General features: G+C 47.4%; 1 protein-coding gene across 1 annotated transcript in view; it reads left to right on the top strand.

Moving 5' to 3' along the window:
* Positions 1-607: 607 nt before the first annotated feature.
* Positions 608-26,243, top strand: part of LOC123492687 (centlein-like) — a 51,844-nt gene continuing 26,208 nt past the window's right edge. The window contains exons 1-6 of the mRNA XM_045225469.1: positions 608-644; positions 892-977; positions 4,154-4,396; positions 13,807-13,968; positions 17,911-18,018; positions 24,603-24,724. Of these exons, the coding sequence (XP_045081404.1) occupies positions 608-644; positions 892-977; positions 4,154-4,396; positions 13,807-13,968; positions 17,911-18,018; positions 24,603-24,724 (758 nt within the window). The remainder of the gene's footprint in view (positions 645-891; positions 978-4,153; positions 4,397-13,806; positions 13,969-17,910; positions 18,019-24,602; positions 24,725-26,243) is intronic.

Genomic DNA, 26,243 nt, shown 5'->3' with positions numbered 1-26,243 from the left:
CAAATAAATGTTATTTGACAGACGCCTTTCAGGACACTCTCGACACCTTGCATTAAATGTAATTGTAACTGCTGTGAGATGTGCCATGACATCTGTGCTTTGGCATCGCCATGGATACAATGAAGTAAATGTAACAGGCAGTATTTCCCATGCATTCAATTTGGTCTGTCAAGTTGATGTCGCTTTTGTATACCTTTTTAAGCATAAAGTGTACCGTGAAATGACCCTCAATTAAAAAAATGTCCCGTATCAATTTATAATCTTGCTAAATTAGATTTACTTTTAGGTGGCTTTCATTATCCACTACAGTCTCAGTTAAACCAGTTTAGAGTAGGGTGGGTGTGTGTGTGTGGGTGTGTGTGTGTGTGAGAGGCTCTAGCCGCCTCTCCACCCGAGCTCTGAGGCGACACACACACCTCATCTAGAACCACTTGATAAGCTCTGCATACCAGATGTGTTTGGAGAGGTAGAGTCACGGAGGGGAAATGGTGCTGGCTTTGGCTAAGCTTTAGTCAATATGATAAAAACTGTGAGAACCCTGGAGCCTTAGTGGGTAATCTCACCTTTTTTTAACTACTCTGTGTCTTAGCTGCCGTGCCACTGAGAGATGTCAGCCAGCCACATCCGGCTCAGGGAACGCTTCGGTGTGTTATGAGTGATTGAAGATGTCATTGTACTTTTAGTAAGATTGGTACCATTATGCCAACAGATTGGTCAAGAATTATTAATATTTTGAATATGTTTGTATAGTAGGTATTTGATGTTGTGTGTTTTTTTTGTGTTGTGTGTGTGTGTGTGTGTGTGTGTGTGTGTAAGGCGCGAGCTGCAGGAGTTGCAGTGCCCTACAGACAGAGCAGTGAGCATGCAGCAGAGCAGGCCCAGCTCATCCAGCAACTGAGGGGCTCAACCTAGACACACAGAGAGTCTTACGCAACCAGGAAGAGGCTCACACTGCAGACACCACCTCTTATCAGAAGGTAACTAACTATACTACATACTACCACTCTTTTCATTTACACTACAATACCCGGAGTCCTCTGTAACCAGGAAGAGGCTCACACTGCAGACACCACCTCTTATCAGAAAGTAACTAACTATACTACATACTACCACTTTTTAATTTACACTACAATACCCAGAGTCCCTGTACCAGGAAGAGGTTCACATGCAGACACCACCTAACACACTCTACCCATAGCACACACTCTACCCATAGCACACACTACTAACACACTCCACCCATAACACACACTACTAACACACTCTACCCATAGCACACACTACTAACACACCCTACCATAACACACACTACTAACACACCCTACCCACAGCACACACTACTAACACACCCCACCCATAGCACACACTACTAACACACTCTACCCATAACACACACTACTAACACACTGTACCCATAGCACACACTACTAACACACTCTACCCATAGCACACACTACTAACACACTCTACCCATAGCACACACTACTAACACACTCTTACCCATAACACACACACTAACACACCCCACCCATAGCACACACATACTAACACACCTACCCATAGCACACACTACTAACACACTCCACCCATAGCACACACTACTAACACACTCCACCATAACACACACTACTAACACACCTACCCATAGCACACACACTACCACACTCACCCATAGCACACACTACCAACACACTCCACCCATAGCACACACTACTAACACACTCTACCCATAGCACACACTACTAACACACTCTACCCATAGCACACACTACTAACACACCCTACCCATAGCACACACTACTAACACACTCTACCCATAGCACACACTACCAACACACTCTACCCATAGCACACACACTAACACACTCTAACCATAGCACACACTACCAACACACTCTAACCATAACACACACTACGAACACACTCTACCCATAACACACACTACTAACACACTCTCACCCATAACACACACCACTAACACACTCTACCCATAACACACACTACTAACACACTCACCCATAACACACACTACTAACACACCTACCCATAACACACACTACTAACACACTCTACCCATAACACACACTACTAACACACTCTACCCATAACACACACTACTAACACACTCTACCCATAACACACACTACTAACACACTTACCCATAGCACACACTACTAACACACTCTACCCATAGCACACACTACTAACACACTCTACCCATAGCACACACTACTAACACACTCTACCCATAGCACACACCACTAACACACCCCACCCATAGCACACACTACTAACACACTCTACCCACAGCACACACTACTAACACACTACCCATAGCACACACTACTAACACACTCCAACCAAACACACACTACTAACACACTCTACCCATAACACACACTACAACACACTCTACCCATAACACACACTACTAACACACTCTACCCATAACACACACTACTAACACACTTACCCATAACACACACTACTAACACACTCTACCCATAACACACACTACTAACACACTCTACCCATAACACACACTACTAACACACTCTACCCATAACACACACTACTAACACACTCTACCCATAACACACACTACTAACACACTCTACCCATAACACACACTACTAACACACTCTACCCATAACACACACTACTAACACACTCTACCCATAACACACACTACTAACACACCTACCCATAGCACACACTACTGAGTGGCGCAGTGGTCCAAGGCACTGCATCGCAGTGCTAGCTGTGCCACCAGAGATCCTGGTTCGAATCCAGGCTCTGCCGCAGCCGGCCGCGACCGGGAGACTCCATGGGGCGGCGCGCACTTGGCCCAGCGTCGGCCCAGGGTAGGGGAGGGAATGGCCGGCAGGGATGTAGCTCAGTTGATAGAGCATGCGCTTGCAACGCCAGGGTTGTGGGTTCGATTCTCACAGGGGGTATGAAAAAATAAATAAATAATGTAAGTCGCTCTGGATAAGAGCGTCTGCTAAATGACGTAAATGTAACACACTGCCCATAACACACACTACTAACACACTCTACCCATAGCACACACTACTAACACACTCTACCCATAGCACACACTACTAACACACTCTACCCATAACACACACTACTAACACACTCTACCCATAGCACACACTACTAACACACTCTACCCATAACACACACTACTAACACACTCTACCCATAGCACACACTACTAACACACTCTACCCATAGCACACACTACTAACACACTCTACCCATAGCATACATTACAATGAGGAGGCCCACAGCGCCAATACCACCTCTTAAAATACGGTTACTTTACCATTAGTTCACCACACGACATCACACTCAACCATACACTACCACACGACATCACACTCAACCAGTCCCCATAACACTCTAACATACATGACCACAACCGACACCAGCTCCTATCAGTAAAACCACCATGAAATCACTAAAAACCACATCACTACACGCCAAAACCCCATCACCACCCGCCAAAACCCCACACCACCCGCCAAAACCACATCACCACCCCCAAAAGCACATCACCACCCCCCAAAAATCACCCACCCACCCCCCCAAAAAAACCCACATTAACCCACCCCCACAAGGCAAGCTGACAATGTGTTGTCTTTACAGCGTCATTACAGTGAGGCAGTAAACTTATTCTCTCTTCAGATGTTCAGTGTTGTTCCGATCTCATGGCTGCCAAGCCACCCATTGTAAGCCCTGTCTGTAACAGGAGTGTCTGTGTGGGACAAAGACGACGAAAATAATCTGGGCAGTCAGGGGTTTTACACTTTCCACTACTCTCCCACTTTCTCCTTCACCCCCTTTTTCCTTCCTTCTCTCTCTCTTTTTTTTTTTTTTTTTTTTTTTTTCTCTCTCTCTCTCTCTTTTTCTTTTTTTTTTTTTCTTCTTTTTTTCTTTTTCTCTCTCTTCTCTCTCTCTCTCTCTCTCTCTCTCTCTCTCTCCAGATGATCTTAGCATCTGTCCTCTCATCTTCTCCATGGAAATAGGAGAACAATCCTTGTCACGACTCTGTCCCGCCAGCACCCGATGTGATGAGTGTTTCTTTTTAACTTTCCCCTCCCTCTCTCTCTCCCTCTCCCCCCCTCTCCTTTACTTGTGGCCACAGCTCTACAACGAGCTGAGCATATGTTACCAGGCGCTCAAGTCCAACGAGGGCCGGCTCTGCCAGAGTCACGTCGCCCTGACAACCCAGCTGGGCCAGAAGGAACAGCAGATTGTGCAGCTCCAAGGTCGGCTACAGCAACAGCAGCAGCAACAACAACAACAGACACACAATCAGCAGCAGCCTCCACAGACCATGGCCCCAGCCGGTCCCCTAGCCAGGCAGACCAACTCGAAACACTTTGAGGTGAGCTGTTTGAGCTAGAGGCAAGTTGAAGACATTTTGCGTCACACTCCAGTTTTTTCCCTATCTCAGGGATTATATTGAGAGTGCTGTACAGCCAGAGGCAGTGAACTGAGTGGCCATATTGTCTACTGCAGAAGTTTTTAATTGCAGACAGATCTGTGTGTGTGTGTGTGTTTATGCGCGCCACTGCATGCACTTTCACACTTTAAGTACTGTCTGATGAAATAATGAATGTTTATTATGCCCGATGTCACGCCTAAGCTGTTTATAAAGGTCCAGGACTTACACCACCCTTGATATAGACATACATCTAACCTCCGACCCCGACATTCAACCAGTGTCTAATTATTGTCCGGCCTGGCAGGGAGAGAGGAGGGTGTGGGTGTTAATAGGCCCCTGGTGGTGGTGGTGATGGTCTTTAGAGACAGAGAGACTCTTATCAGGCACTTGGCTTGATATCATGTCTCCAGGCCACCACTCCATCTTCTGATCCTCCCTTCACTGTTAAAGCCCAATGTCAGTGTCTTTCATGTAGCTTTGATCTCTTTCCACTCTTGGGGCTCTCTCTCTCTCTCTCTCTCTCTTTTCCCCACGCCTTCTTTCCCACGCCTCTCTCTCCCACGCCCCTTTTTTTCTCTCCCACGCCTCTCTCTCTTCCCACGCCTCTCTCTCTTTCCTCACGCCCCTCTCTCTCTCTCCCACCTCTCTTTTTCCCACGCCTCTCTCTCTCTCTCCTACGTCTCTCCCTCTCTCTCCTACGTCTCTCCCTCTCTCTCCTACGTCTCTCTATCTAGACTGGGACTCAATTGAAAATTCTCTTCAGGTGATAGAACCTTAGAAGCAGCATCCATTTTGATGTTCCTCTCCGTCCCTGGAGGTCCAGGTTTAATTGGAGATGGGTAATGGTGTTGAGGATTGATGGGGTCTCCCCTCTTGTTCTCTAGTCACACCCAGAGGGTAGAGAGTAACAAGATGGTGTCTGTCTGTCCAGCTCCATCAACTAAAGTAGCCCTTAATATCTTGTAATGATGCGTTTATGAGTGATCCTCCCTATTGGTTAGACCACACATGGTCAGTCACAGTCCGTAGATCCACAACAGTAGCAAGACTATATCAGAGTGTCGTATTGCTGATCTAAAATCAGGTCCACCCTGGCCATGTATTCTTAATGATTTATAATCTAAAGGTAAAACTGATCCTAGATCAGCACTCCTACGCAGAGATACGTTATTCATACAGGTCCTGATCTGAGAGCTCTTACACCGGGCAGAACGGTTTGCTATTCGCTGATTTACAAATTGATTGTGTTTGTCTAATTTGACGGGTGGTAATCCTCCAGATAGCATCGCCCCGGACAGGAAGTCAAAAGATATCAGTGCAAATGTTAAGTGAGTTACAATTGCCTCTGTCTCACTTAACCCTATTAATTCAGCCGAATGAATGTTGAAATATAAATGGATCAATTAGCGAGCAATTAAGTACAGCTATGCAGTGTTACCCCAGTAATTAATACTACATTCTTGAGGAGCCGCGTTCCAGGCGGGTGTGTAGTGTGTGTAGTGTGTAGTGTGTGTGTGTGTGTATGCATGTTTATAACTGAGTGTTTTTGCGTGTGTTACAAGTCTTAGTGTGTGTTGTGTGTGTGTGTGTGTGTGTGTGTTCTTTCTGCCACCACCAATACAAGGCAGACACCCCTGTCTCTCATTCTTCCACCCCAATCAGCATCCATCCATCCGTCCTCCATCATAAGAAACTCAGATCACATATATTTTGGGCATCCAACGAGCTCTAATCACACACATGCCTTATGGGTAAAAACCGATGCGTGGCATCAATATTAAATTGTGTTTACCCAGAGCACATGTAGCCGGCTCCTGGGCTGCTTTGTCTCATAACTTTCCTTACCTACTGACATCAAAGTGAACAGATCAGGTTATCATCCCAAGGTATCCCAGCCAGTCAGGAGGGAGAGGCTTCTCCGTTTCCCAGGCTATAATTGCACTGACAGGGCGCGTGTGTATTCCAGCATAATAGCAAATTCCATAACGACTTCCTCTCGCCGAACACCTGTTAAATTCTAATGCACAGGTTGTTAGCCTGAGATGTATTTTAATTTTAAATGTTTGGAAGTTACCCGTTGGAGATGATCAAAGTGCTGATCGCTGGGGGAGCGCCGGGCGTGGGGAGACGTAGCTACCGCCACGCTCATTTGAATGCGGGGAAAGAGAGGGAAGAGTGACTGCTTTGAACACCACTCTCTGAGGAAGAGGAAGGGGGTGAAGGAGGTGAGAAAACACCTACTGTGTGTTATGTTGCCATGCTCTGCTAGAGATCTAGTGTCTGTCTTCTGTCTCCATGTCTGAAGTGGAGTTAACACTTTACAGCCCGCTCAAAGCTGCCTCTGTGATTTAGACTGAAGCAGGTCGTCTGAATAGGAATCAGTCTGTCTAGTAGTCAGACTATGTCAATCTTGACTTCCATCTTGTCTAGTTTCTATAGCTACTGTAGCACCTTTGGTACCTTCATCTACACATTTGTACTGGAAAGTTGTGTAAATGATTTGGAGTTGGCAAGAGGGAAGTGGGTGAAATTTAATTTCCTAGATAAACATCCTCTTGTACCATAGTTGTATACTTGTGAGAGTTCCTCACATCGAGCTAGCTAGTTCCTTGTTAGCCATGCATGTAGATAGTTGGATGCCTTTGTGCTTTTATGTGAGTGAGTGAGTGAGTGAGTACACTGCAGACAGACAGAGACAGGTCTCCACAGAGTCTAGAAGATGGCCTTGTGCCCTGTTCCTCTATTCAGCCTGAAGGGCCTGGCTGTGCTCTGACCACCCAGCAGCCCAGGTGACTCAGCTCAGCCACACACCAGCCTGGATGATGGGTTGCCAGGTTGGATCGAGCGGTTGCCAGATTGGCGGCTGCCACCGCAACCAAGGAGACTGGGGAACCCCCACAAGTGATCAGTGGCCACCAGCAGAGTTTTGTAGCCTAGCTAGCCGTAGCCCAATCAGCCCATACTGTCACTGCATTGTACACAGGGTAGCTAGCTACTGTTTCTCTGGCTGGCTACAGTAAAGAAGTGATTAGTAGAACCCACATTATAATACATAGCAGACCTCAGGCTTTTCTGGACGGCCATCTAAATGAATGGTGAGTTCTTAATTGTGTGGGCAGCTGTTCAAACCAGAGCTCACTTGCAAAGCCCTTCATCAGCGTTGGAAATGAGAGGTGTGAAGATGAGGCTCTCAGTCAGTCCGATGAAGTTGGGGCTAGATTGAAGAGGGGGTTTTGTCCTTTTCGTCAACTGGAACTTGGCCCTCTATTCCCATATAGTGCACTACTTGTTGCCACTCTAAAGAGCATAGGGTGCTATTTAGCCTTGCATCCTTTTTTGTTCTTCATCAGACACACTGATGGGAAGCAGAAGGGTCCTAGTACGTGTGACTGTACCGCATCAACACATAGTGCAAACATAATGAAATGCTGAATGAAACTTTGAAAGCCAGGCACCACATCCATCGCCCCCCGTTAACAAAACTTTTTCTCTCTTTCTTATTTGCCTATTTTCTTCTCGCTAAATAAAAGGTACGGTAGTTGCCCAGAGACTTCCCACCTTTCCCTCAGCTATATAGCCATGGTTCTTCCTATAACATCTGCCTCCATCTAATCCTTGTTTAGTGTTAGTGAATCAGGCGCTGTCTGTCAGATGTGTAATTAAAGTATCACTCCCCACACGCCTGCCGCTCTGTTCCGCCAGGGTCAGGTTTGGATGAGGAGAGGTGCTGCTTTTGATCATCCTACATTACACACCCCTGGATCTCCTGTGGAGTTATAGACCTAGTGAAGAACGGAAGTTTATTTTTATTTTTTATGTTAGTGGTGGTGTGATGGACGAATGGTGGACGTCGTCTCAGAGGGGGAAGCATTAATAGTTGGTTCTCAGATAGGATCTATGAAATCGGAACGCTACAGAAGCAGGTTGATGGAAGATGAAGTCCTGATGTCAGGTTAGAATGTATTGTAATTCTAACTAAGGAACTTAATCAATTTAAATCACAACACTCTAAAAATGTATAGAAAATGTAGCCTAATGGACAGTGGTGTAAAAATACTTTAAAGTAATACTTAAGTATTTTTGGTGGGTATCTGTACTTTACTTTACTATTTATATTTTTGACTACTTTTACTTTTACTTCACTACATTCTTAAAGAGATAATGTACTCTTTACTCCATACATTTTCCCTGACACCCAAAAGTACTTTTTACATTTTGAATGCTTAGCAGGACAGGAAAATGGTCCAATTCACACACTTATCAAGAGACCATCCCTGGTCATCCCTACTGCCTCTGATCTGGCGGACTCACGAAACACAAATGCTTTGTTTCTAAATTATGTCTGTGTGTTGGAGTGTGCCCCTGGCTATCCGTAAATAAAAAAAACAAGAAAATCGTGCCGTCTGGTTTGCTTAATATAAGGAATTTGAAATGATTTTTACTTTTACTTTTGATACTTTTGTATATTTTGGCAATTACATTTACTTTTGATACTTAAGTATATTTAAAACCAAATACTTTTAGACTTTTACTCAAGTAGTATTTACTGGGTGACTTTCACTTTTACTTGACACATTTTCTATTAAGGTATCTTTTACTTTTACTCAAGTATGGAAATTGGGTACTTATTCCACCACTGCTAATGGAAGGCAGAGCAATAGAGTGAAACTTCTGCGAGATGAGGAGTGAAAGCCATGTTGTTACAACCTACAGTATAGAGACATGCATTTACAAAGAGCCATGTTTTTCAATGTTCTCAGATTCTCCATCATTTAATGACTTTGACTTGATTCTTTGTGTCATAATGAATTTTTGTTGTACTGTGTGTGACCCCCGTGGGAATCGAACCCACGACTCTGGCGTTGCTAGTGCCACGCTCTTACCAAGTGAACCACCCAGTGTCAGGGCTCCCTGTCTGGCAGCAGATGAGAGGCCATATATTAGGCCTGAGACAGTAATGACATGGACTCAACATGGACTGTTGTGTTTTAATAGCTCAAGTGGTCTCATTAGAAGGGATCCCTGTGTACTGCAGCTCTCCTCATTAACCAACCACAGCCATGTGCTGCAGGCACACAGGTCAGACAGACTGTGTGGGAGGACCCAGCCGCACGCACACACGCACACTCACGCACGCACGCACACACACACACACACTGCCCCTGCCTTGTCCTTCCATTAGGTCCTCCATCACCCCCAGCACAACACACTTCCACTGAAGGGGCCATCATCCAGACTAACACAACCCACTGCATCTGAACTGGGGGGTTACACAAACACCCCCCTGCCCCGTCCATTCGTTACCCTAGCCTACCTCTCCAACAGCATCAGAGACACAGACAGAGAGACCCCGGCGTTGCCACAGATGTGAGGTTGGGCCTGCCCTGATTATAGCTGCTCCATAATTAACAGTGATCAGATTTGTTTTGTGGCATAAATGGTGCATGTGTAGAACATTAGCCATGGAGCTGCTCATTTAAATTCAGCTGAAGGGCTCAGCAGCAGACGGGTCACGAGCTTCAGGGAGCACAATCACAAGCCTCCTCCATATGTTCCTGCCGCATCTTACCAGGGCCACGAGCGCCAGATAAGTTCCCAGAAGAACCTAATCGTGTTCGGTAATTACAGCGCCCCTCTCTCTCTCCCCTCCCTCCTCCTCTCATCCCTCCCGCCCTCCCCCGTTCTCTTCTGCTCTGGCTTACAAAACGAGGGGGGAAAGAACTAAAACAGTCCCTCATCAGATAATTTGTAAATTGCTTTACGTGGCCGATGCCGACCGAAAAAACTCTGGTTGGTTCTTCTTCTTTTTTCTTCGTCCAACTGAGCTAGAAATTATAAATAATTGTAACAGATGCAGCAATATGGCCAGCCTCCAATAAACGAGGCCCTAGATAATTTGGCCGACCCCTTCTGACAGGCCAATTTAATAAAATGTGAACAAAATCTTACACCGCTAATAATTTATCATCCCCGCTCCCCGTTGGTTAAAGTGAATTACCCTGACAGTTAACAAGGTCACACCCAGATGCTAAGCGACCTCACAACAAGGCTGCAACTCGATGATGTGATCAGGAAACATCGAGAGGTGACGACAGCTCTGGTGTTGTTTCTTTCATTACCTGTGATCCTAGAAAACACACACACACACACACACACACAGGTGCCAAGGCCCTACTTGTCAGTCGGCAGTAATTATACGCTATCATGGAATGTGGCATGTGTGTTCGCGCCTGGTTTGGAAGGAAGTGGTAGGTATAGCACTGTAGGGCTAGCTGAATGTATAATTTATTGCTCACCGTTTTCTATAGGGTCGTCAAGGATGAGGGGAGAGGTGGCAACGCACAGTATGGTTGCATATGTTTAAGGTTTTGTGTGTGTGTGTGTGTGTGTGTGTGTGTGTCACGCCCTGGCTCTGGGGACTATGTTATGTTGAGCCAGGGTGTGTAATTCTATGTTTGATTTTCTATGTTGGGCTGAGTGACTCCCAATCAGAGGCAACGAGTGTCAGCTGGGTGTCTCTGATTGGGAGCCATATTTAACTGTCTGTCTTTCACTTTGTGTTTGTGGTTTCTTGTTCATTTCGGTTTGTGTTAAACTGTAGACGCCACGCTATCGCTTATTGTTTTGATCGTGGTGATCAGTAATAAAAAGATATGTTCACCTTCAACGCTGCGCCTTGGTCCTCATCTCTAACCAACGATCGTGACAGAAGAAACCACCATAACAGGACCAAGCAGCATGAAGAAGAGAGAGGAAGGACTTGGGAGCAGTTGAGTAGGAGTCTCGACTGGGCCAAGCCAAGAGAAGAGGAGAGAGGCTGGAGCTTGGAGCAGTGGGGTGGAGAGTCTGGCGAGAATGATGGAGGCCTGGCCCACGGGGAGGAGAGACCCCCTGAAAATTTTTAGGGGGCCTCACGACGCCGGGGCAGCAGGAGGCCGCGAGGAGCTCCAGCGGGGGTTGCAGAGGAGGCCGCCAGGTTACGGGGGCTACTGGTAGAAGAGGGGATGGAGGGTGTAGAGGCACGGCGAGAGGTACTGGCGCGTGTTGCCAGTCCGGTCCGGCCCGCCCAGATCCCGGGGGTAGAGCCAGTGGTGTGTGTTCCCACACGGTCCGGTCTTCCTGCTCCGCACCAAACCTACGGGTAGCGCCGACACCCAGCCCGCCTCTGCGCTCCCACCAAGTCTGTGGTGGCGCCGCCAGCCCAGTCCGCCCATCCAAGCTTCCCCACAAGCCAGTGGTGTGCGGGTCCGGCCGGCCCTGCCGTCTCCGCACAAGCCTATGGTGCGCTCGCCAGCCCTGTCCGGCCCGCTCCTGCTCTCCGCACCAAGTCTGTGGTGCGCGCCGCCAGCCCGGTCCGGCCCGGCGCCCAGCTCCCCGCACAGGTCAGTGGTGCGCGCCGCCGCCCCGGTCCGCCTTATTCCGCCCCCGCACCAAGTCAGGGGTGCGCTTCGCCAGCCCGGTCCGCCCGCCCTCCTCCACGCATCAAGCCAGGGGTGTAGGCGTCGCCAGTCAGCACAACCCGTGCCTGGGGCGTTCCGAGCCGGATCCGGCGCCAGGCGGGAGTGCCCACCCGGTCCCTCCCCTGTTGTGGAAGTTTGGCGCGGCCGGAGTCCGCGCTTTGGGGTATTGTCACGCCCTGGCTCTGGGACTATGTTATGTTGAGCCAGGGTGTGTAAGTCCATGTTTGATTTTCTATGTTGGTGAGTGACTCAATCAGAGGCAACGAGTGTCAGCTGGGTGTCTCTGATTGGGAGCCATATTTAACTGTCTGTCTTTCACTTTGTGTTTGTGGTTTCTTGTTCATTTCGGTTTGTGTTAAACTGTAGACGCTACGCTATCGCTTATTGTTTTGATCGTGTGATCAGTAATAAAAAGATATGTTCACCTTCAACGCTGCGCCTTGGTCCTCATCTCTAACCAACGATCGTGACAGTGTGTGTGTGTACAGTGGGGGGAAAAAAGGATTTAGTCAGCCACCAATTGTGCAAGTTCTCCCACTTAAAAAGATGAGAGAGGCCTGTAATTTTCATCATAGGTACACGTCAACTATGACAGACAAATTAAGGAAAAAAAATCCAGAAAATCACATTGTAGGATTTTTAATGAATTTATTTGCAAATTATGTGTGTTCCACCTGCCTGTTATGTTAAGGCCATGTCCCTCATCATTAATTGTGTGTGAGAAAGAAAGCCCACGCAGCCTCTGCATATAAACCACTGTCCCCGAGGACTGTCCTTATCTCCACACACCGCGCACACACACACACTGGCCCTATGAGCTCTCTGTGACACCAGGGAGGTAAAACACATGACGAGGAGAAAAGTGGGGGCAAGATAATGCTTTCTTTGAGGTCACATAAAGAACTGGATTATAATACACTGTTAGGTAACAGGAAGTGTTGATGTTACAGTAGCTACGGTTACAGCTTACCTAATACACTTTTATAATTTCTGTCAATGTAGTTAGTGCTACTGCATATGCATATTTCTTTATTTGAATAGGGACCGGGACGGGTACAAACACTGAATAAACAAGGATCTGTATAGATGGGCTTTTCTAAATGTCTTATATTGTAAACATGTTCCTCAGTGTCACACTTATCACCTAATAATAAGTCTGAACCCCCCTCTTCCTCCTCCTCCCCTCCCTCTCCCATCACACTAAGGGGACAATCTGGCCAGTGACATCTGTCCATCCATCATCCCCTCTGTTTCCTCTCTGGGCGGCCGTGGGGCTGTGCCTCCTAGCCTCCTGCACACGCTCACATACACTCCCATTCGCCCTTGTCTCCCTGCTTTGTTTCGGTGGTCCTGTAATGTGGGGGGGATGTGTGGCGGGTTGCCGTGGTGTGTTGGGGAGCGTTAATTGACTGGGCTGCTAGGTGGTGATAAATAGATGGGGCCTTGATAAGGAATGTCTCTCACGGCTGGAGTTGAGTTTAGACAGCTGTCCTGTCCTCCTCGTTGGAGCTTCCAGTTCCCAGCTTTCATGCGTCTGGATGTTTACTGTAACCATCAGGCTGAGGTGTAGGTTATGACTAAGGTACAGCGTCAGGCTCAAGTCTAAGATCAGGGTTTAGTTGAGGATTAGTTTGAACTTTTCACGGTTCTTTCATACTATTTATTTTATCTCAAATTCAAATCAAGGCCTGTAAACTGAAATTTACAAATTGGTTTGCATTTAAAAAATAATGAATACAACTTTCCCCTTTCCCAGAGGTGTGCTGCGCTGCTGGGTCCCCCCACACAGTCTGGAATGCTATTGTCAAATACTTGTTTTATTTCTGTCACCTTATCTGAGTGTCTGTGTCTAGTGCGGTGGATCATGTGGATGTGCTTGGTCTTTTACAGGAGCAGACTCTGTATGACTCTCCAGATCAGGAGCCCAGTGGAGAGGAGGATGCCCCAGCCTCAACCTCAACCTGTAGCCCAGCCCCAGAGGAGCCCCCGGGGGCCCCAGGCACACCGCTGGCCCTCAGCCCCTCCAGGGGCCAACGCACTGGGAGACGGCAGGTAGGTCAGCTACAATGCAGACGCGCACACACACACTACCCCAGTCACCTCAGAGACTCACCCCAGTCAGGTAGGAGATGGCTACTGGGGAGATGGGGGCCAGTTGCAGCGAGTCATGGGAATCATGTGATTGATTTGAACCATTCTGGCAGCCGTAGACCTGGCCCCCCACCTCCCTTCACCCCACCTCTCCTGCCGTGGCTGGCTGGACCCGGGCCGGCGTGTGCTGCGGGTTTCATGCATGCCTGGGGCTCAGGCACTGGCTGATTTACCACATTAGGCTTTTGATCATTCAAGTTCCAACCACTCACTATGTTGACTAATATGTTTTTAGATAACACTCCAAATCTGCCGTACGGACACACATTGTCAGACCTTTTTGTTAAGGACTTTGTAGGTAGAAAAAATATATAACTTTTGCTTAGGCTTTATTACATTAATACAGGCCAAAACATCACTGACATCTCTTTAGAGAGAGAGTCCTACAGCATACATACCATAGCGGTCTCAGCAGTACCGGTCTGTCTCTATCCCGGGGCTCCTGTCTGCTAGAGTCTCCTGTTATGCACCTGGCTGTGTGATGTTAACACCCAGCTACAGAGATGACACAGAAATTCCATTAGTCAGACCCTCTCCTCTTCACCCCACCTGGACAGAGGCCTAGGCCTAGAACCTTATCTGATCTGACACTGGAGGAATTACTGACCCTGACACACACACAAGGCGCACGCACACACCACACACACTGACACACACTCACACACTGGCCAGCGTTCACACACGACCTTCAGCCGCTCTGCCCACATCACACGCTTTTTATTTGTCAGCCTCCAGTCCATATCAGTCCAACCCATTATAGGGGCTGGACTTTAGCATGTCTTGTGTGTTAGTTTATGTACATCACTCTCCTGGTTCTTCCTTGCTCCTCTTACAGTACATGTTTCTAAATGATTCTTAATGTCCTTTTAAAACCTTTTAGTACCTTTTTGCTTTTTTTTTTGCATCCTGAAAAGCACCGAGTGGGTCTTTTCAATGGCCCATATAGCTGTGGGTGTGTGTATGTGCCCGTGTGTGTGTGTGTGTGTGTGTGTGTAGGGGCGCGTGTTTGTGTGTAGCTTACAATATATCCCATTCACATCACCCGGGTCCTGAACAAGTCGTGCTTTGAGAGCCCTGGCTGGCGCTGCTACACACATGACACAGTGCTGCCATCATAAAGAACTCCATTGATGACAGTGTGACCCCACCAGTCTCTCTTCCACTCACAGGGAGATGGAGAGAGTGGAGGGAGGGGTGGGGTGGGGTGGGGGGGGGGTGCCTCTCCAATATGGAGCTGGGGTCATCAACCCTTCAGGAAAGAACACACTTTTTTTCTCTTACTCCATCTCCGTCTGGTAACGTATCTCTCTCTCTTTCTCTACTTTCTCTCTCTGCCTCCCTCTCTCTTGTTTGTGGAGCCATTACGGGGTGTGTGGCACAGGGCAGGTCATGGCCCCTAGCCAGCTGTCGAGTCGACACGAGGGCGCATCTTCATCTTCCTTACGCCTTCGCCTTTTTGTTTTGTCCTCAGGCTGTTTGTGTGTGTGTGTGTGTGTGTGTCGACGGCTCGGGCACGAGTTGTGGCTGGCCCAGCATTAGAGATAACGACGTCGTCCTCCATAACAAGTCGTTTCGTAGTACACACACACACACGTCTGTCCTCTGGACCTGTTGCAGGACAGACGGCAGACGCGGCTGTCCAACTGGACGAGGGGAGCATCTGCACCCACAGCCTTTCATCGATCACTGTGTGTCCCTCTGTCAAGTCCTTCACTGTCTATTCACTCTAATATGTTTGTGTCTTTTACACGTGATGCAAATTGATGTTCTCTAGCTATCTTTGTCTGCTTTTATGCCATGCATGGCAGCACAAACATGAATATTATGAGACTTCAATTTCAGTCCAGGTGGAATTTCTGTCTCCAGCTTTATTTTGATTTTGATTAAGGGTATATCGTTTGATAACACCTGAAAGATAATTCAAACCTCTTATGATTAGTGCTTGATCAGAAATGATCATTCCACACATAGTGTCTCCTCTCTACAGCCAAGTGTTAGTGAGGGCAGTGCAACATTCTTCCCATGTCTTGTATCCTGGCAGCCAGATCTAATAGGCCTCTGCCTTTATACACACACACACACACACACACACACACACACACACACACACACTATACCCCCCCACACACAACGACGCCAGCCAAGCCAAAACGTCAGTAATATGCAGATCCATCTACTAATGACTAACCATAGAGGTAATTAAGACAGAGCTGGAACAGAGATGGCAGAAGGGCTGTCCCACAGCCAGGACTGCTGGTGGAGTAAAAAAAACATTATTTTAAAAATGAATTGAATTGAAGATCGTTGACACCCAGGAGGAAAGTATTTGTCACAGCAGTAGATAGTGAGTGGTCAAAACATTAGGAACACCTGCTCTTTCCATGACAGACTGACCAGGTGAAAGCTATGATCCCTTATTGATGTCACTTGTTAAATCCACTTCATTCAGTGTAGATGAAGGGGAGGAGACCAGTTAAAGAAGGATTTTTAAGCTTTGAGACAATTGAGACATAGATTGTGTATGTGTGCCATTCAAAGGGTGAATGGGCAAGACAAAATATTTAAGTGCCTTTGAACAGGGTATGGTAGTAGGTGCCAGGTGCACAGGTTTGTGTCAAGAACTGCAACGCTGCTGGGTTTATCACGCTCAACAGTTTCCTGTGTTTATCAAGAATGGTCCACCACCCAAAGAACATCCATCCAACTTGACACAACTGTGGGAAGCATTGGAGTCAACAAGGGCCAGCATCCCTGTGGAACGGTTTCGACACCTTGTAGAGTCCATGCCCCGACAAATTGAGGCTGTTCTGAGGGCAAAGGGGGTGCAACTCAATATTAGCAAGGTGTTCCTAATGTTTGATATAATCCATGAGGTTCAAATGAGAAATGTTGTAAAGCTTTAATAGATCTAGTTGGCACAAGGCCTCTGGTAGCCCTTCAATGTCACTTTTTTCCTTTTTGGGTCAGCCGACTTGCCGTCCCTCCGTCTTCCCCATAAACTCTTGCTACCGCCAAATCTCTAGACTAAAGAAGCATCGGCGCATTTAGTCACGTTGCATATTTTAGCCGCCATCTGGTCAGCTCAACACTCCCACCACAGGAGTTCCTATCCTCATCTCTCCGTATTCATATTCCAACAGCATATTGTTCCCATGGCTTCTTTATTTATTTATTTTTACAGGAAAGACACACACACACACACACACACACACACACACACACACACACGCAGGACCGGAGAGTGCTTCTTGTTCTCAAGGAGGAGCGAGAAAGCAGCTTTCTTTTTCCTCTCTCCAGCAGTTTCTACCAGGCAGTTGTCCTATCAAGTGTAACCTCGGGGTCCTCATAGAGCAATTAAAGGGGCCCCTCTGCCCACCTTTTGGTAATGAAGCCCGGCGCAGCCCGGAATCTATAGCCCTTTAGTGTCCCCTAATGGGACGTCATTATAGTCAAAGAAACAATGTAAATGTAAATGAACATACTCATTAGCCAGTGGCGGGGAGAAACCTTTGGAGCTCCGTGTGGTACAGTGTGTGGAGCAATGCTTGCTTATTCCTCTGGTAGCCTATTTGTTTTTTTTGTGTTCTGTGTGTGTGTGTGTGTGAGGGGAGAGATGGTGTGTGTGTGTGCTTACTTGCTTGTGTGTGTATCTGTGTCTTCTTCACGTAAGGGAAAAGTGAAATGAACATATATAATGCGTTATTGGTATTCACACAGCCGTTGTGCAGCTGTTAATTGAGCACTAGTTGTCTCTGTAATGTGATGCTAAAGCCTGCTCAAGCGCGTAGCCGAACACCCCTGCCTCTCTCTCTCTCTCTCTGATTGAATGACTACATCCCCCAGAGTGCACCGGTGCAGCGGTCCAGGTCCTTGTCCTTGGCGAGCAGCGTGGAGACGGAAAGAAAAGTGGAAAAGAGGATTCATGACCTAGAGGAGCTGCTCAGACTGAAGGTACAAACCTCACTGACCTCTACACTACACACTCACTCTCTCTCTCTCTTTGTCTCTCTTTGTCTCTCTCTGTGTCTCTATCTTTCTCTCTCTGTGTCTCTCTCTGTGTCTCTCTCTCTCTCTCTGTTTCTGTCTCTGTCTGTCTCTCTCTGTCTCTCTCTCTCTCTCTCTCTCTCTCTCTCTCTCTCTCTCTCTGTGTCTCTCTATCTGTGTCTGTCTCTCTCTGTGTGTCTCTCTCTCTCTCTCTCTGTCAGTTTCTCTCTCTTTTCAATCTCTTTAGTCTAAATTCTCTCTCTTTCCCCCCTGTTCTCTCCCCATTTCCTCTCTCTCTACTCCCTCGTCCCTCCTCTCTCTCCCTCCTCCTAATGCTTTCCAGCACATTGAGTAGTGTGTGTGTCCAGGTGAGATGTACCTATGTTCTGTTTCCTGTGTGTATTGGTATGACCTCATTCTCATCATCAGCCCCATTCAGAGACAGACAGGCCGTCATGTGTGAATGTCACCGCTCTGTCGCCAGCCACGACACACTACTGCAAGTTAGCTAGCGCGCCGATAGGACGAGGGAGCACTGTCAAGCATCTGCCTGCGCGGGTCCCATATCTCCCATCAGCCCCCTGGTTCCCCCTCTCATCAGTGCCTTCTCCTGATGGCTCAATTATGACCATCTGTAATCACCACTCAGAGAGGTAATAATGCCTCTGAAAAGGAGATGGAGATGTGACTGGCTGGCTGCCTGGCTGGCTGCCTGGCTGGCTGGCTGCCTGGCTGGCTGCCTGGCTGGCTGGCTGCTGCAGCAGCAGCAGAGTGACTGACTCCCACATGTATGTTCTGACTGACTGCCCCCAGCTTTCAACCACACATCAGTGTCTGGCTATCATGTGTTAGACTTGTCTCGAAACCTGTGACATTCTCAGTCTCAACTCTTAAAAATGATGAGCATCTTGGGTTTTGTAACAACAGAGTATCCCTTTATAGTAACTTAAGAGCAGCGGGTCGGTACAGTATCTCTGCAATATGATTGCTGTGTGTTGGAGAGGCCAGCAGAGTGAATTGCCCCTGATAAGAGGTGAGTGGAGGGGATAGCAGATACTCTCTCTCTGTCTCTCCCTGTGGTCCAGCGTCAGGGAAGGCTGATGGTCTCTAAGGGGCTCAATTGCACCGCTGTTACAACTGCTTCCTCTCTGACCTTTCCTAACGGTGTGCCACACACACACACACACACATACACTGATACATACACACACACACACTGACACACACACACACACTGATGCACACGACCGCTGAGCGTCTGTGTGGGCAATGAAGCAGCAGGAGAGGAGAGGATGTGGCAGGACTTGGACTCTCCCCATAAACCAATCAGCTCCATCGCTCTTTTAACCTTCACACTCTCCTCTGTTCTGCGGTCTCTCTCTTCTTCCTCCCTCTCTCTCGCTTTCTTATTTCTCTCTTGTGCTATTATTATTTCTCCCCTCTTATTTCTCTCTCTTCATCTCTGTTTTCACCTCTTTCTCTCTCTCTCTCTATCTCTCTCTCTCTCTCTCTCTCTCTCTCTCCCCCCCCCCCATCCCTCCAGAGGCTCCCACCCTTTCACAGTCCGTCCACCAGAGATATATGGAGGGCATGTCTCTTTACTCAGCCAGGGATATGAGCAGTTATTTTGGTGTCAGGTTTAAAGTGTCCCTATTACATCACACACTAGACCGACACTCAGCCTGATGCTAATGGCTCATGATACGCATGGGTGTGTTATTTAATGGTGCCATTTACATGTCTGTAGTGCGGACTGAGAGGCGTTTAACTGAGTTGTGTGTGTGTTTCTGGTTTTACTATCCTTGTGGGGACCAGAAGTCCTCACAAGGATAGTAAAACAAGGAACATTTGGACAAGTGGGGACATTTTGCCGGTCCCCACAAGGAAAAAGGCTGTTTTATGGTTAGGTTAAGGTTACAGTTAGGGTTAGGAGTTAGGTTTAGGAATAGGGGTTAGGTTTAGGGAAAATAGGATTTTGAATGGGAATCAATTGTTTGGTCCCCACAAAGATGCAAAACAAACGTGTGTGGGTGTGGCGAGTGGTAATTCAACAACCCTTGTCTTAGATTAGACATCCACGGACCCCATTATATTGGGCACACCATTTCTACTGTGTACCCAGTGTGATTTTATCAGTTAAATGCTGAACTGGACTGAACGGTAGGGGATCCTAACAAACTATTTTTATTTATTTAATGAACGTTGTACAAACTTGCCACTTCCAAGACAACAGCACTGTCTCTCTCTCTCTGAGGTCTGAGAGACACCAAATTATTTTTGAGCTTGAGAACATACATGCTGGATGATTAGGGTCTCGGGCCAGTGTACCCAGGGCAGGCTGTGTGTTGTGTTGTGGAGTATTGATTGCTGGTGGTGGGGTTGAAGTGTGATCTGTGATGACCAGGGTTGGGGCCGAGGCCCAGTGGGAGCTCTAAGGGGCCTGGGAAGCAATGATGTGGCTAATGCCCTGCCACTCTGACCAGAGCCCCTCTGCAATCAATCAGTCAGGACTCTCTCTCTCTGTGTGTGTGTGTGTGGTGTGTCTGGTTCTCTCTCCTTTCATTAGAGGCAGAATCCCAGGCTGTGTTTGTTTGGGGGGCTTTGTGTTGTAAAGGGGGCCTGTGTAACGGATGTCCTCTGTGAATATCTCTCACCAGTACACAAAAATCCATACTTGTCACATCGGTGGAGTGCAGTGTGTGTGTGTGTGTGTGTGTGTGTGTGTGTGTCTCTGTGTGTGTGTGTGTTTGAGAGAGAAAGCGAAAGTGTGTGTGTGTCTGTCTCTGAGTGTGTGTGTGTGTGTGTCTGTGCTGCCACTCCCGCTCCTCTCTCTGTTCTCTTTGTCCTTGTTAATAATAACAGGGTTCAGAGCTCACATTTCCTTCTCTGCAGGGCAGCCGTGTCATATCAGCAGTAAACAAGCTCTTCCCTTCAAAAGGCGCTCGACAAGAAATCTCCCCAGCCCTGCCTGGCCACTCAAGCAGAAACCTGCTTTACTGTCTCTCTCTCTCTCTCTCTCTTTCTCTCTCGCTCTCTCTCTCTATCTCTCTCTCTCTCTCTCTCTCGCTCTCTCTCGCTCGCTCTCTCTCGCTCTGTCTCTTCTCTCTCTTCTCTCTCTCTCTCTGTGTATCTCTCTCTCTCTCTCTCTCTCTCTCTCTCTCTCTCTCTCTCTCTCATTCTCTCCGTCTCTCTCTTCTCTCTCTGTCTCTTCTCTCTCTCTCCCTCATTGTCTCTGTCTCTCTGTCTCTGTCTCTGTCTCTGTCTCTGTCTCTGTCTCTCTCTCTCTCTGTCTCTGTCTCTGTCTCTCTCTCTCATTCTCTCCCTCTCTCTCTCTCTCTCATTCTCTCTCTCGCTCTCTCTCTCTCTCATTCTCTCTCTCTCATTCTCTCTCTCTCTCTCTCTCTCTCTCTCTTATTCTTTCTCTCTCTGTCTCTGTCTCTGTCTCTGTCTCTGTCTCTCTCCTGTCCTCCTCTTCTCCCTCCCTAGCCCGCCTGTTTTAAAGTGTTTTCTCCTCTCCTTCCGCTCTGTTAAGGTCAGAATAATAAAGATGCTCCTGTCAGGAACATCTAGATGTTCTCCTCCTCCTCTCCCCTGAAAGTCCCACCTTGTAATCTTTTTTACATTTTTATAGTGGGTCATTGCCGCTCCAATTGGGTGGTGACCCCAGTCAATGACTGGTACCCCGCTGAGGGGAGAGGGGGTTAAGGAGGGGTGAGGGTAGTGTGAAGAGGGTTCAAAGTGCTCTCTCTCTCACTCCCGGTTGACTTGACCATGTTAATGCTGTACCTGTAACGTTCCTCGGGTGCTGGAGGAACACTTGTCAGAGAGAAGGAGAGGAACTGTAATGTCAGAGAGAAGGAGAGGAACTGTAATGTCAGAGAGAAGGAGAGGAACTGTAATGTCAGAGAGAAGGAGAGGAACTGTAATGTCAGAGAGAAGGAGAGGAACTGTAATGTCAGAGAGAAGGAGAGGAACTGTAATGTCAGAGAGAAGGAGAGGAACTGTAATGTCAGAGAGAAGGAGAGGAACTGTAATGTCAGAGAGAAGGAGAGGAACTGTAATGTCAGAGAGAAGGAGAGGAACTGTAATGTCAGAGAGAAGGAGAGGAACTGTAATGTCAGAGAGAAGGAGAGGGACTGTAATGTCAGAGAGAAGGAGAGGAACTGTAATGTCAGAGAGAAGGAGAGGAACTGTAATGTCAGAGAGAAGGAGAGGGACTGTAATGTCAGAGAGAAGGAGAGGAACTGTAATGTCAGAGAGAAGGAGAGGAACTGTAATGTCAGAGAGAAGGAGAGGAACTGTAATGTCAGAGAGAAGGAGAGGAACTGTAATGTCAGAGAGGAACTGTAATGTCAGAGAGAAAGAGAGGAACTGTAATGTCAGAGAGAGGTGTTGCTTCCTCAATAATGGAGCACATCCTTGTTACACCTGGGGGGGGGGTGTACAGCAGTGGAGGCTGGTGGGGGGAGCTATAGGAGGACTCATTGTAATGGCTTGAATGGAATTAATGGAAGAGTGTCAAACGTGGTTTCCATATGTTTGATATCGTAACATTTAATCCATTCCAGCCTTTACAATGAGCCCATCCTCCTATAGCTCCTCCCACCAGCCTCAACTGGTGTACAGTTCCATACTAGACTGACACTGTCAGTAATTACATTATTTACACTGTTTCTACATTGTGTATCGTAACCTCCTGTATGTGTGAAGTGGCCACATTGTGTATCGTAACCTCCTGTATGTGTGAAGTGGCCACATTGTGTATCGTAACCTCCTGTATGTGTGAAGTGGCCACATTGTGTATCGTAACCTCCTGTATGTGTGAAGTGGCCACATTGTGTAATGTAACCTCCTGTATGTGTGAAGTGGCCACATTGTTTAACGTAACCTCCTGTATGTGTGAAGTGGCCACATTGTGATTTTGCAGGTTTTCCTACTTACAAAGCATGTAGAGGTCTGTAATTTTTATCATAGGTACACTTCAACTGTGAGAGACAGAATCTAAAACAAAAATCCAGAAGTTCACATTGTATGATTTTTAAGAAATTAATTTGCATTTTATTGCATGACATAAGTATTTGATCACCTACAAACCAGTAAGAATTCCGGCTCTCACAGACCTGTTCGTTTTTCTTTAAGAAGCCCTCCTGTTCTCCACTCATTACCTGTATTAACTGCACCAGTTTGAACTCATTACCTGTATAAAAGACACCTGTCCACACACTCAATCAAACAGACTCCAACCTCTCCACAATGGCCAAGACCAGAGAGCTGTGTAAGGACATCAGGGATAAAATTGTAGACCTGCACAAGGCTGGGATGGGCTACAGGACAATCGGCAAGCAGCTTGGTGAGAAGGCAACAACTGTTGGCGCAATTATTCGAAAAATGGAAGAAGTTCAAGATGACGGTCAATCACCCTCGGTCTGGGGCTCCATGCAAGATCTCACCTCGTGAGGCATCAATGATCATGAGGAAGGTGAGGGATCAGCCCAGAACTACACGGCAGGACCTGGTCAATGACCTGAAGAGAGCTGGGACCACAGTCTCAAAGAAAACCATTAGTAACACACTACGCCGTCATGGATTAAAATCCTGCAGCGCACGCAAGGTCCCCCTGCTCAAGCCAAGCGCATGTCCAGGCCCGTCTGAAGTCTGCCAATGACCATCTGGATGATCCAGAGGAGGAATGGGAGAAGGTCATGTGGTCTGATGAGACAAAAAATAGAACTTTTGGTCTAAACTCCACTCGCCGTGTTTGGAGGAAGAAGAAGGATGAGTACAACCCCAAGAACACCATCCCAACCGTGAAGCATGGAGGTGGAAACATCATTCCTTGGGGATGCTTTTCTGCAAAGGGGACAGGATGACTGCACCGTATTGAGGGGAGGATGGATGGGGCCATGTGTCGTGAGATCTTGGCCAACAACCTCCTTCTCTCAGTAAGAGCATTGAAGATGGGTCGTGGCTGGGTCTTCCAGCATGACAACGACCCAAAACACACAGCCAGGACATCTAAGGAGTGGCTCCGTAAGAAGCATCTCAAGGTCCTGGAGTGGCCTAGCCAGTCTCCAGACCTGAACCCAATAGAAAATCTTTGGAGGGAGCTGAAAGTCCGTATTGCCCAGCGACAGCCCCGAAACCTGAAGGATCTGGAGAAGGTCTGTATGGAGGAGTGGGCCAAAATCCCTGCTGCAGTGTGTGCAAACCTGGTCAAGACCTGCAGGAAATGTATGATCTCTGTAATTGCAAACAAAGGTTTCTGTACCAAATATTAAGTTCTGCTTTTCTGATGTATCAAATACTTATATCATGCAATAAAATGCAAATTAATTACTGAAAAATCATACAATGTGATTTTCTGGATTTTTGTTTTAGATTCCGTCTCTCACAGTTGAAGTGTACCTATGATAAAAATTACAGACCTCTACATGCTTTGTAAGTAGGAAAACCTGCAAAATCAGCAGTGTATCAAATACTTGTTCTCCCCACTGTATGTGTGAAGTGGCCACATTGTGTAACGTAACCTCCTGTATGTCTCTTTGCGGCAGACCGAGGAAAATGAGGAGCTGCGGAGGGCCCATGAGAAACGCCACGAGCGCCTGCGTCTCGTCCAGACCAACTACAGGACGGTCAAAGAGCAGCTCAGAGAGGTGGAGGACGCACAGGGCCTGTGAGTACCACTGCTACAACTATTCAATATTCTACTCTATTAGAATTCTATTTCTATGGTACCACTTCCACCCAGTGGCAGACCGACATTCTGGTATTGACTGCCAGGGGACACACTTTCACACTATGGTGCCGACCAGAAACGTGCTGTGCTGGCTAGGATATTTTCTTTTCACATTGTCTTTAGGTATGTGTAACCAGGCCAGCACAGGCTTGATTTTTTTCCCCTGGATTTTATTAGCTCAAACCATGTCGCAATCCGCTCCCTTTAGCCTGGAGTTAATAGGAACTTGGCTTCGGGAGTGTTTTAAAGGCACGTAACCCCTCTCTCTTTAGTTAAGCCCCTCTGAACCCACTGGAACACATCAGAACCCAACTGAAACGCTCTCAAATACTCCCATGGCCTTTACTCTTCATGTTGCATGTCATCACCTGACCTACTGTGTGGGAAGAGTGGGAGAATTACACCTTTACCTTTGAAAAAGCTTCACTGGTTTTAAGCGAATCAATTTCGTTGCTTAGCTTTTGAGTCGCAGTGCATCTGTCTGTCTCTCTCTTTCTCTCTCTCTCTTTCTCTGTCTCTCTCTCCTTCTCTTCCCTGGCATTCATTAGGACTTGAGAGCATGAGGCTGAAGGTGTCCGTTAGAGAGGGGACAGGGTGTCTGAGAAACTCCTGGGGAGGGACGAGGGGGGAGTGAGGGGGAGAGGGGGTGATTTGAAGGTAGTGATTTCCTCTTCCGATCCCCTAGGTTTTGATCTAGATTAAAACCACAGGGTTTTCACACAAAGAGGGCAACGTGGCGGCACATCACATTAACATGAAACACACACTTTCTCTTTCTTTCTGTCTTCCTCCCCCCAAAGCGTCAGGCAGCGAGGAGGACCTTTTAAAACACTAACTAATGGAAGCGTATGTGGGGTTGGTATCCACGCGGGACCGACGTGTTGACCCTGTCAGCTGTTTTCTCCCCGGGTTAATTAAAGAAAACAGCGGCTGCAACGTGAGGCCGTGTGAAAGTAGAGCGAGCGAGTATTCACCATCCACCACCTCCTCGCCGTTCGGCTCGGAGCAGCTCAGCGCAGCACGGAACAAAGACCGGCAGACAGAGAGAGTGTGTGACAGACAGAGAGAACGAAGAGAGCATCACTTGGAAACAACACCATGTGTACCCCTGTCTGTACATTTTAGCAGGTTATCAAGAAAGTGTGGTGTGTGTCTCCTTGTTGTTGGAAGATCTTGATGAAAATGAGGTCACACTTTGCTAGCAGGAAAAAAAATAGGTCTGTCTGATATTTATCTCTGTTTGTAACCTCTTGTGGCAATAAGTCATATTAAAAAGGGACCATTTTAAATGTTAAAAAAGCAGTTTTGTTGCAAACAGGGAGTTGGTGACTCATAATACACATTCAACCAAGACTCCATCAGACTGACCTGTCACCTGCGTATTGGCATCACCGCTGATTTGACAGAAGACAAATTTGACACAATAGGCAGCTCTGCCCTTTTCATCCGAAGCCTT

Source organism: Coregonus clupeaformis, chromosome 15 (assembly GCF_020615455.1).
Source record: "Coregonus clupeaformis isolate EN_2021a chromosome 15, ASM2061545v1, whole genome shotgun sequence".
In the NCBI taxonomy this organism is placed as follows: Eukaryota; Metazoa; Chordata; class Actinopteri; order Salmoniformes; family Salmonidae; genus Coregonus; species Coregonus clupeaformis.
The sequence above is the reverse complement of the archived record's forward strand: the minus strand, read 5'-3'. Positions and strand labels throughout refer to the sequence as shown.